We start from the raw sequence: 11,403 nt of genomic DNA, 5'->3' as shown, positions 1-11,403 counted from the left end.
TTAGGGAACCAGTTCCCTCTTCTCTGTCCCCAGTGAGTATGGGATAGAGCCTACAAATAGCAAAATAGGTTGGTGGTAGTAATTAGGGTGCTAACAAATAAAGGAAGTCCAATGACAGCATCCCAAACATCCTAATATTCAGTATGATGAAAGCCTTTCTAGCATCAAGACAGAAGTTCATTACTCTAGGATGCAGAATGTACGTTACTGGAAGAGGGGAAAAAATAACCTTCTGCGACACACCTACACAGAAAACCTTACAGCTTACATAAAAGGTCCCCGGCTCTCATCACATTGACTTGAACTCCATTATAGATTATTACCACCTAAAATAGTCAAGGCTCAGAGGTTTTCATAGATCCAAGCCTGAATCCTTCAAAACACTACCTATTTGCTTAGTGTTCCTTTGAAATATGGAGATATTGGGGGGGGGGGGGGGTAAGTGAAAAATAGGCATATAAATGTACTTTTATTTTTATACTAATTTAAGACTTCTGTTGACCAATACTCAAGTTGGAGGTCCACTATTCTTAATAAGGGTGTATGCAACTATAAATGTTTTACTTTATGATCCTGAAGCAATGTATTTTTATGCTAATAACTCCATGCTATAAGTTTTAAAATGGTACTCTAAGAGGCTCCATATTTAGGACTGGAAAAGACATCTGTTCCATATTGCACAACCTTAGCTACAAGACCAGAAAATTACCTCAACAACTATTGTAGTAAAAAAATTAAAAAAGGCACATTTATACTATTTACCAAACTTGAATACTGCAAAGTAATTAACTCCTATAAGAAATCTAACATTTAATAATTGTAGCCAAAAAGAAGGAATTTATATGATCTGTAAAACCCTTAAAATTGGTTTGGTTTTGTTTTTTCCAATTGAGAAATAATGCTGCATCTGCACACTAATCCAGAGTTCTAGTCCACCTTCAGAGCAGACAATGGTTTCTATGTTCAACTCTGCCTCTAGCTCTATCTGCTGGCTAAGTGCCACAAAAAGAATGGTAATGCACACCATACACCACAAAAAAGCTAGACAGGATTGGAAGTAAAGTAAAAAATACACCGACACAGAAGCAGTATCAGATTAAAGTTATTTGACAATATTGTCCAATGGTGGATGTTAATCACCAATTTGGAAACAAAATGTCCTATAAGATAATACCAGATTCCTGAGGCAGGATTTCATATTATCTTGTGCTCAAATATGGTCTTATCAAAGTAGAGCTTCATGTGTTTTGAGATCAATGGCTTAAAACCCAGTGTTGCATCTTTAAGCTCATTATATTCTCTCATCGGTACTTAAAGGGGAAAAAAAACTCTACACATTTAACAAGATTTCAAATGTTTTCAATTTAACAATTCATTTATTTGTACTGGTCCTTAGTAGTCAATCTTCATATCCGCATTTTTATTTCATCAACAATCATCTCAGACACACCTTCTAACAAGATTGACTTAAAATATTACGACAGGAAACTATGCCTTCAGGAGCATGTTTATTGTGTTTGAGATGATACATCAGGTGCTCTCTGAGCTACAAAGGGTAAAAGGAAATCCTCTCATTACAAACTGACAAAGGTAAAAGGTAAAACATTTTTCACAACAGCATGAACCACATACTCAGAAATAGATCTGGGTTTAATACAAATGACGTAATTCCTAGTCATCTACGGCTACTTTTATAACTTCATACAGATAATGAATTAGGCTAAAATGCACTATAATATTTGGTAGACTTCAGGACCAGTATCCTTAGTACATCACAAAATACATTTTGATATCCCAAAGAAGCAAGACTTGCAAGTAGGCGTTTTAAACATAACTAATCTACAGCTACAAAGTTCTACTCTTGATAGCATTTACCTTTTTGGGGAGGCTCCCAGTCTCCAAAGGATAAAAGCAGAGAGTAGAATCAGTATAACATATACACAGAAGTCCGTATTGTAAAGGCTATAAAGATTTGCAGCACAGTGAGAAGAGGCCCTCTGCTCCTTCACACTGCATACAAATTATGTGAATTATGTGGCGTATCTCTTGGTCCACTGTCTGGCTATCCTGTCATGTTCTGCTCTGTTGGTCAAATACTGAGTGGCTATGCTTCCAACCAGAGGATCCGCTGAAAAAGTAGAAAGAACATTAAAAGATATATTATATTATATGGAGTCTTAATGTCACAGTTTTAAGAGTCGATTAAATCAAAACACTAATTTTCAAGGCAGCACCTCGACAGATATATAATGGCTAAATTTTCAAAATTAAAATACTTAACATCACATAATCAGCTGTATATTTTAATATTCAAATTAAAAAAGCCCTTTTAACTAAAAACAATGCATGTTAAGTTACTAAATTTGATTTTAAATGTATGCCTTTAATAAAATATAAAAACTATTTTTCACTCTTGGCATTTTATTCAGTAATGCTAAGATGATTATATTTCTACCTTCTTATGGATATTTAAAAATGAAATTTATAGGGACGCCTGGGTTAAGCATCCAACTTCAGCTCAGGTCATGATCTCGTGGTTCGTAAATTCAAGCCCCGCATCAGGCTCTGTGCTGACAGCTTGAAACCTGGAGCCTGCTTCAGATTCTGTGTCTCCCTCTCTCTCTGCCCTTCCCCCACTCACTCACTCCCTCTCTCTCAAAAAATAAACATTAAAAAAAATTTTTTTCAATGTAATTCTTAAATAAAAACTCAAATCTTATAACACAGTGCTACTCAGAATGTTTCCTTCATTCTGCAATAGGATTCAAATCCTTATCCTTATCTCCATTTAAAAACTTGTCATTTTGTTTTAAACAGAATTCTAAACTAAAAATTGAATCTGAGCTGTAAACTTCTACTCTGAATTTGTTTTTCAAAAAGGTAAATATGTACACACAGCATAATATTTGAAGTGCACCAAAAGAAAGCCAGTGAAAAGTAAAGCCCTCTTCCCTCCCGACTCCCAATTACTCAAGAAGCTTCTCTGCCTAGCAAACGATGTCACCTGCTAACAGCATCTCTATTCAGGGACAGTATGCACACATACACGCATTTAGAACAGGACTGTTATGCATACGTACTTTTCTTCGGTGCCTTGCTCTTCCACTTAATATATCTTAGAAAGCTTTCTGTATCAGCTCATTTAGAGCTGCCTTATACTCTTTTTAATCCTGTTTTTCTACCTTTGGCATATGTATAACTGTTGGGTTTCAGACAACAGTAAAAGCCTTTGGTGATTAGCCCAATATTTAGAAAGAGTAATTCTACTTCTTTAAAAATGACCACTTAGTTAGACAGATAAAATATACAAGATCTCAGGATTAAACGTCACTTTCTCAAGTCAACTACACATGTTAATGCATGGCAATTATGCATTTCCTTTTTTTTTTTTTTTTAATGTTTATTTATTTTTGAGACAGAGAGAGACAGAGCATGAACGGGGGAGGGTCAGAGAGAGAGGGAGACACAGAATCTGAAGCAGGCTCCAGGATCTGAGTTGTCAGCACAGAGCCCGACGTGGGGCTCAAACTCACAGACCGTGAGATCATAACCTGAGCCGAAGTGGGACGCTCAACGGACTGAGCCACCCAGGCACCCCTATGCATTTCTTAAAAATGTTATGGATTATATATTAATGACTTTGCATTTCTATAATCATAATCCTAGTCCAACTCTCTCATCAACTATCATTTTAATATCCACTATTACTACACCTAAAACAACCAACTGTAAGCCAAGACGGGAGAACAAGAAGCTCTTCATTACTCATTGATGGCTTTTAAAGCACATGGCAGCATGGAAGGAGCAAGGAAAGGATGCACTGGTGTCCGAGTCATTATTTTACTCCTGGCAAATATGATCTGTAGAGCTACATTAATTCAGAAAAAGTCCATCAAGGACAGAAAGAAAGTAACTATAGGTAGCACGCCATTAATAAACTCAAGAAAGTTACTGTGAAACTTCTGGTCTATCTAACTGAAATGGCATTGATCATTTCCTTGCAAAATGCTTTAGGCTGATCTTTCCACCAGTAGCACTTACTTTCTCAACTCAGTTAAGGTAACCAAGAAAACACACTGGTTTTTGTAGCCTCACTGTATGTGTTAATAAAGATTTGCTTACCAGGGTTGCAATCTGTCAAAAGCGAACAAATCGACAGCAAAACCTTTGAAATAGTCAAAGCAGGACTCCAGTTGTCTTTAAGGATGTCCAGACAGATGACTCCCTGACTGTTGATGTTGCAGTGATAGATTCTGGTGCGGAAAGTAACCTAAGGACAGTTCCATTAAAAACAAAGAAAATGAATGCTTTATTACCAACTAAAACTCTCACCAACAAAAGTGAAGGGTAACACAGATACTAAATAGAAAATAATTTGACTGAAGAGCTAATTAAACACTAGGTGGAAGTAATATCAAAAGTAAATGGTTTCTATTTATTTAATTCAGTTGAAAGACATTTCTTTTACCCAGTAGAGCAGGAACTTTCTTGATTTCACACCAAAGTGAGTAGCTGATTTGGATGGTTTTCTCTAAATGAATGATACAATAATTATAGGTACCTATGACCATATATGTACCATATACACATACATGTACACACGTGCACATACAGCCCTCTGTTTAAATATGGCAAGTGAGAAGTGTTTTACTGCCAAAGGAAAGAAGGAACTGGTGAAGAATTTTTTTTTCACCATAAGACAAAAGTTACATCAGTTTCTTAGTAGAAAAGATAAGTATCAACTCTGCTAATATTCTGTCATGTATCAGAAAATACTGGACAAAGATTTAAAGGAAGGCTGATGAAATCACCAGTCTATTTTTCAGCTTTTCATTTCTCCAGCTAGTTCAATGTCTTATTAGACTAAGAGAATAAAATAAAACAAGCAAGGTACTTAAGGTACTGAATAAAGGTAACTAATATATCTCGGAGATATATGAAAAAAGAGAATAAATCATAGGAATAAATACTGGCAAGTTTCAAAAACAGTCACAAACATTAACAGGGTGGTTAATTCTTAATTTGGAGTTGCAGAGAAAAACAAAACAAAACAGTTACTGATGTCTTAGAACTAGCAGCGTACTATGATCACCCACATGGAGTCTAGAAAGAAAATATTAAAAGCCCTCAAAAGTGTATTTCTGATAATGGTGCATAATTAATTAAAAACAAGAAAGACAGCAGTGGTCTAGTAAGGGAGAAGGAAAAGACTGTACTTCTAGAACCTGTCTAATAAAGTACACATACTAGTTATATGGATCTTAAAATGTGGGCTAGTTGAAGTGGGCTAAAAATGTACAACACATACCAGATCAGATTTCAAAGACACTACCAAAAAGAGAATGTAAAACATCGCATTAACAATACTCTTACATTGATTTCATGTTCAAATGACAGTATCTTTGGTATACTGGGTTAAATGTTATTTCGATTAATTTCACTCTCTCTCTACTTTTTTTTTTTTTAATTTTGGAGAGAGTGGGCGTGAGCAGGGAAGAGGGGCAGAGGGAGGGAGAGAGTATCTTAAGCAGGCTCCACAATGAGCATGGCTCAGCAGGGCCCAATCCCAGGACCCCAGGACCCTGGGACCCCGGGACCCCGGGACCCTGGGACTATGACCTGAGCCAAAACAAAGAGTCAGATGCTCAATCAACTGAGCAACCCAGGCGTCCCTCTATCTTTTTTAATGCAGCTTGTCGAGTATTTAAAACTACACATGTAGCTTGCATTGTATTTCTATCAGACAATTCTGTTCTAGAATATGGGAATAATATGTTTAGATCATTGACAGCTGACTACTCAATAGATATGTGTAGTTTACAAACATGATGCAATAAATAACTTTGAATCCTTTCAGCTATTAATAATCAATGAACAGAAGATAATTAAACTTGTACTATTCCGTAGAAGTTCAATACTTTATCTGAACTTCAAAAATAATCAGAACTGTATAGAAATAATTGTACCTAACACCAAGGTAAGAGCAGAGGTATTATTTCTTTTTCACTTGTCCAACTACAGATCCAAATAATGCTTCATAATACTGTGTAAGATATCTCAGGCAAGAAAAATGAATCAACATGGAAAGGTTAGAAAATTAAAATACTGAGACTTCAGCAAAAAAAAGTAACATGCTAAAATAAAACATAACCACTATATTAACCAAAACAATTGATAAATCATATACAGAACTATAGTTTGAAACCTGTTAGAAAAAGAAAAATAGAACTCTTTTCCTTTCCCTGATATACAAATATAGTTTGTAGAAAATAAACCTTGCAAACTTTTTTCTGCTAATTTTGCTACCATATAAAAACCAATTTCAAGAAAAATGAGGCATGTAGAAGTATCACTATTTATAAATACAGCCATGAGCTATTTTGCTAAGGTTTTGTTTTCTGCAATACAGAAAACTTAACCACTGAATGCAAATTGAGCAGTTAATGATATACCAGCATTTAACATGTATCATTCTGAATGTGAATACAATTTGTAGTATTATTAACATGGGGGCTTTGTTCCTTTATTTGATCTAGCAAGACATACTCTACATACTTGGGAACATTAAATAAGACAATCATTTACAGATCTTAAATTCAGATGAGATAGTATAGTATTCAAAACACTGGTAATTCCAGTAGACAGCAAATACCTCTAGGTGATAGGGAACCTTGGTGTCTGTACTTTGAGGTAGATACCACTAGGTGGAACTGTTGTTACATTATTAGATAATGGAGAAATAACCCTGGGTTTAAAAAAAAAATCCTTAATTTTTACTCTCTCTCTTCTCCCACCCTCACCAAGCATGCATGTGCACGCAAGCATTAAATTGCTACATGTGTTTTAAATAGTGTAGGGGACATAAGAAACTATGTTGAAAAGAAAAACATTTCATCATAGTTAAAGGCCTGATAACAATATACTTTTCCCTGACATGTCAGAAGTCTCTGTAACTAAACCATAATTATGTTCAGGCTTAATATTGGCAGTTTTTACCTGCTGGCTTGACCATTTTATAACGAGAAGAGGAGGAAACCATTCAGGTAACTGTTATATATAAGACTTGAAAAATAATTGCCAAGGCACAACTCAACCCTTGTGTTACCCATCTAAATTCATACTGAGAGACAACTAAGGCTTAAGCCACCCAGCCCACCCTCATTCTCATTACTACATCCTACCTACAGAGGGCACAAAGCAAGCTTTTTGAATAATAGTTTCCTTCTTCTTTGCTGCGGTTTTCTAGTTTTGCTGTGAAGAGATGGTATTGAGCACAAAATTCAACTTACTTCTTATTTCTGCAAGTTGTCAAACAGCTTTACTTTTAATCCCGACAGGTATCTCCAGGAAGCTTCTTAGGATATTTTCCCTTATAACATAAATCTAAAATTTATCTCCTTTATTGGTGTGCAAAGTGGCATATTTTTATTTACAATTAACAAACTCTTTCTGCTGACTATAAAGTTATCTGTATAAGGCAGAAAGCAATTTCTGTCAGTTTCAAAATTCTTGGTTATAAGAGAGTTTCCATATCAATTCATGAAAAGCAATGCCATGAAAATGATTACATCAGTACATATTTAACCTCTAGAATTTTAGAGAAGGCTAAAGATTAAAGAATGGACTTGCAGGTTCTTACCTTTGGTGGCTTAAATGGATAATCGGACGAAAAAGTAATATCCAGAAAAAACACACCACCTTCATATACAGAACCTGGTGGACCAAGTATAGTCGATCTCCATTCATAAATGTTATCTCCTTTAGGCCCAGCACTATTTAAAAGAAATTAAAAATCAATGTGTATATCTATAAGCAATAAATGTTAACATCTTAAACCTATTAAGTATTAAAGGTAAATTAGCAACCTAGAGCAATAAGCAATAAATATGAAAAGTAAAAGAACTAAGTCCCAATGTATGTATACATATATGTATAAACTTATTTGCAAACATTTCAAATTTCCAGAAAAACTGCAAAACCAAAGAACACCTGTATAACTTAACCCAGAAACTACCTGTTAGCATTGTACCCCACTAGCTTTTTCATCTTCTCCCTCCCTCCCACACCCTCTCTGTTTCCCTCTCTCTGTATGTATGTATGTGCACATACACACTGACACCCAAGGCTTTTTTTTCTGAGCTATGTGAGAGTAAGCTGAATGCATCTGGCCCTTTCCTCATAAATACTTAAGTTTTCACATTTCCTATATTACCCTCCAATATAATCAGAGTACAGCCACAATTTCTGTAAATTTAAAAAAAAAAAAACACTTTAACCAATTACCTGCAAAATAATGTTGTCAACTGACCCAATAATAATGCCTTTTAAAAAAATTTAATTCTCATCCAGATACAGAATCTACTCTTAAGATCATCTATGGCCTGTGTCTTTAGTTTCCTTTAACATGGAACTTTTTGGCCCTGACTTTCATAACATTAACATTTTTGTTAATGAATACAGTCATCCTCCTTCCCCATCATCTCCTACTTCTTTCAATAGCATGCTCATCTTTTTGGAGTTATCTGATGTTTCATGGTTAGATGCAGACAGGGCATTCCTGGCCACAACAGTGCAGAAGTGATGTGTTCTCAGAGTACCAAGGTATTCATTCACCTGTCCCTAACCGGTGTTGTTAATTTTCATTACCTGGCTCAAGTGATATCTGATTTTCCTACTGCTTACTTACTATCTTTTTCCTACAATAAGCAACCTTTGCTCTTCAACCAAATTTCTCCCCTACATTTAACATCCAATTGTGATTCCTGACTGAACTAAACTTTACTATGATGGTGATAAAAATCATAATTTTCCAACTTCAGCATTTACTCTACATTTACCAGCTGGCCCTTGATTCCTCTCTTCTCCCGTCTGTATGAATGTGTGTATTATTCACATGGTCTCATGGATTCTTTTTTTTTTTTTCTTAATGATTTATATAATTCATTACTGCCTTTAATTGTTTTGATGCTCAAATTATCCCAAATTTGGCTAGTGGGTGCCCTTTCAAAATGGCCCCTCTATTCTTGTGAGAAGTTGCTGTATTTTTATAAATACTTCCTTACTTTCACGGCATAACACGGCACAAAACTGTTCCAGGATCCCAGGCTTGGAATCAGCCATTTCCTCAAGAAGCCCTGGTTCCTTTTAGTCCCACATTTAGGGAATGTTAAAAAAGCAAAGTCTGAATGCTCGATGCTACTAATTCCCAGGTACACTGCATTATGCTCAACAACATCATTTCATTTATAAAATACAAACAAGAAAGATAATTCAAATAAAATCTAAACTCACAATTATTTGCTGGTAAGGCATACCCAATATTCCTTAAATTCTCTTCAAATTTACCTTATAGACTTCCATTTTTCCCTAACCTTTACATCATAAATTATCTTGACTTTGTGAACTAATGTACAATACATCTAGGGCATTTCTTCTTTTAAACTGACCTATTAGTTTATAAATGATCTGCATGTTTGATTTAAAATAAGGGTAAACCAGCATTGATAAATCAACCCCTTGATAATCAACCTATTGTATTAATTATAATAGGACTTTCAGGTATAGTCAAAATACTGTGTATTATTAATTCTGTAAAACAAACTGAACTGTAAACATCAGGTAAGTGATGCTATCAAATCAAACCTATGCTCTAAAAAATAGTCCATAAAGGATGTAGAAAACTTGATGGTATAATCAAAATATTTGCAGCATGCTTTAAAAACCTATATTTAAGGCAGGTGCATGAACAATAAAATCTCACTATTTTGGCCCATTTAGGGAAAAATATTTTTTAACATAAATACTGTTTTATACGTCTTAAGTGTACACAGCAACTGAAACTAATTACAGTAATGGCTCACTGTCCTGTCATCATTTGAGAATCAAGTATATTCCCTAAGTGAATTTTCATTGTAACTAAAAACATAATATTGAGCACTAATTTTGTAAACAAACAAAAAAGGGTTTAACCTGATTCAACAGCATTTCCTTTTCCAAGTTAATTTTTCCCTTGGTGGCTTAAGGTAATCATCATAAAATGAAATTATAGTGTCAGAAACTTTTATGGTAGAGCTGCTTCACTAAAATGATTCTAAACTATACATGTCACACACTGGTAATGTTAATAATAGTAGTCGTCATAATAATAATAATAATAATAATAATAGTTAAGATTTATTCCATCCGTATTGCAAGCCAGGCATTGTTCAAAGCATCACAGCATAACTCATTTAATTCTCCTTACAAATCTATGAAGTAGGTACTATTAGTACATTACTATTTTTAGATGAGAAACAAAGGTTCTGAGAGTTAAACAACTTTCCATATGTCCCACAGTCACAAAATGACTCAGAAAGAACTTGGACAAAGTCTGTGAACTAGTCTGTATTGTCTTCAACAGTGTGCTGTATTATATTTCTAATTTAATTTCCGGTCAAATTTTGCTAATATCTATTTGTGTAAGAACCCAAAGGGAGCTGTTATCCAAAAAACTAAAAAACAAAAACAATAATAAAAAAACAAACCATAATACAAAGTTCCTCAGTAATATTTCTTAGTTCTTAGTAGAACTATGTTATGCTTCAGAGAATACGAAGAAGTTGGAGTGGGGTTACTATACTTTTTAATGAATCACAGAATTTCAGACTGAAAAAGAACCTGGTTGAAGCCAATCCCATCTCTTTATACTTGAAAAAACCAAGACACAGAAAGTAAATGGTACATCTTAAACCCCCTCTGCCAGTTGGCAGTAAGAGCTGGGATTCCTACACCAAACTGGTACTGGTTCTTAAATTTGCTTTCTTCTCACTTATACTGTTTTGTCCCAGGGCAAAGGAAATGTTTATTACAGCAGAATATTAAATGTGACTTCCCTTGTTGTCTTAGAGAAGACTGGGCAAGGCCAAAGCTTATGGTAGTATGATTCCTTTAATGCTCCAAGAATACTGAGCCTAAGGCAAGCAATGGCTAAAATCCAGCCCTAGTGCTGGCTGCCTTATTTGGAATAAGGACACCCTTTGCCTTCTTAGAAGGTGCCACCTGCAAATCAAGACATTCTTAGTGGGGGTGGGGGAAGGAAGGTGTTGGATACAAGAACTGGCTCCACCCAAATTCAAGCAAAGCATTTTTTACAGGCTGCCTTCTGGTCTGCCACTGAGGCTTCACAGCTGAGGAGAAAATGAGTGATAAATGCTGACAATCTCAAGACAGGTGCTATTCATACCTTTTCACTAGTTAGTTCCGTTCTCTCTGTTTTACACAAGGGTAACATTCCAGTAGTTCCACATGCCATTCTAGATCATTTGTGTTTCCCTCTCTGGGGAATGATGTTCACAAGAATATCACGATAACATTTCCCCAATCTTTATTAAAAAATAAACCTCTATTACTCTACCCCTCCCAGCT

General features: G+C 35.1%; 1 protein-coding gene across 4 annotated transcripts in view; it reads right to left on the bottom strand.

Annotated features, from left to right (window-relative positions):
• Window positions 1-1,489: 1,489 nt before the first annotated feature.
• UBE2E3 (ubiquitin conjugating enzyme E2 E3) overlaps window positions 1,490-11,403 on the bottom strand; it is a 92,483-nt gene continuing 82,569 nt past the window's right edge. For all 4 annotated transcript variants that reach the window (XM_045480394.1, XM_045480396.1, XM_045480397.1 and 1 more), the window contains exons 4-6: window positions 7,640-7,772; window positions 4,123-4,270; window positions 1,490-2,128 (exon numbers count right to left, since the gene is read on the bottom strand). In XM_045480394.1, the coding sequence (XP_045336350.1) occupies window positions 2,031-2,128; window positions 4,123-4,270; window positions 7,640-7,772 (379 nt within the window). In that variant the 3' untranslated portion in view covers window positions 1,490-2,030. The remainder of the gene's footprint in view (window positions 2,129-4,122; window positions 4,271-7,639; window positions 7,773-11,403) is intronic.

The sequence above is a fragment of the Leopardus geoffroyi genome, chromosome C1 (assembly GCF_018350155.1).
Source record: "Leopardus geoffroyi isolate Oge1 chromosome C1, O.geoffroyi_Oge1_pat1.0, whole genome shotgun sequence".
Lineage (NCBI taxonomy): Eukaryota > Metazoa > Chordata > Mammalia > Carnivora > Felidae > Leopardus > Leopardus geoffroyi.
The sequence above is the reverse complement of the archived record's forward strand: the minus strand, read 5'-3'. Positions and strand labels throughout refer to the sequence as shown.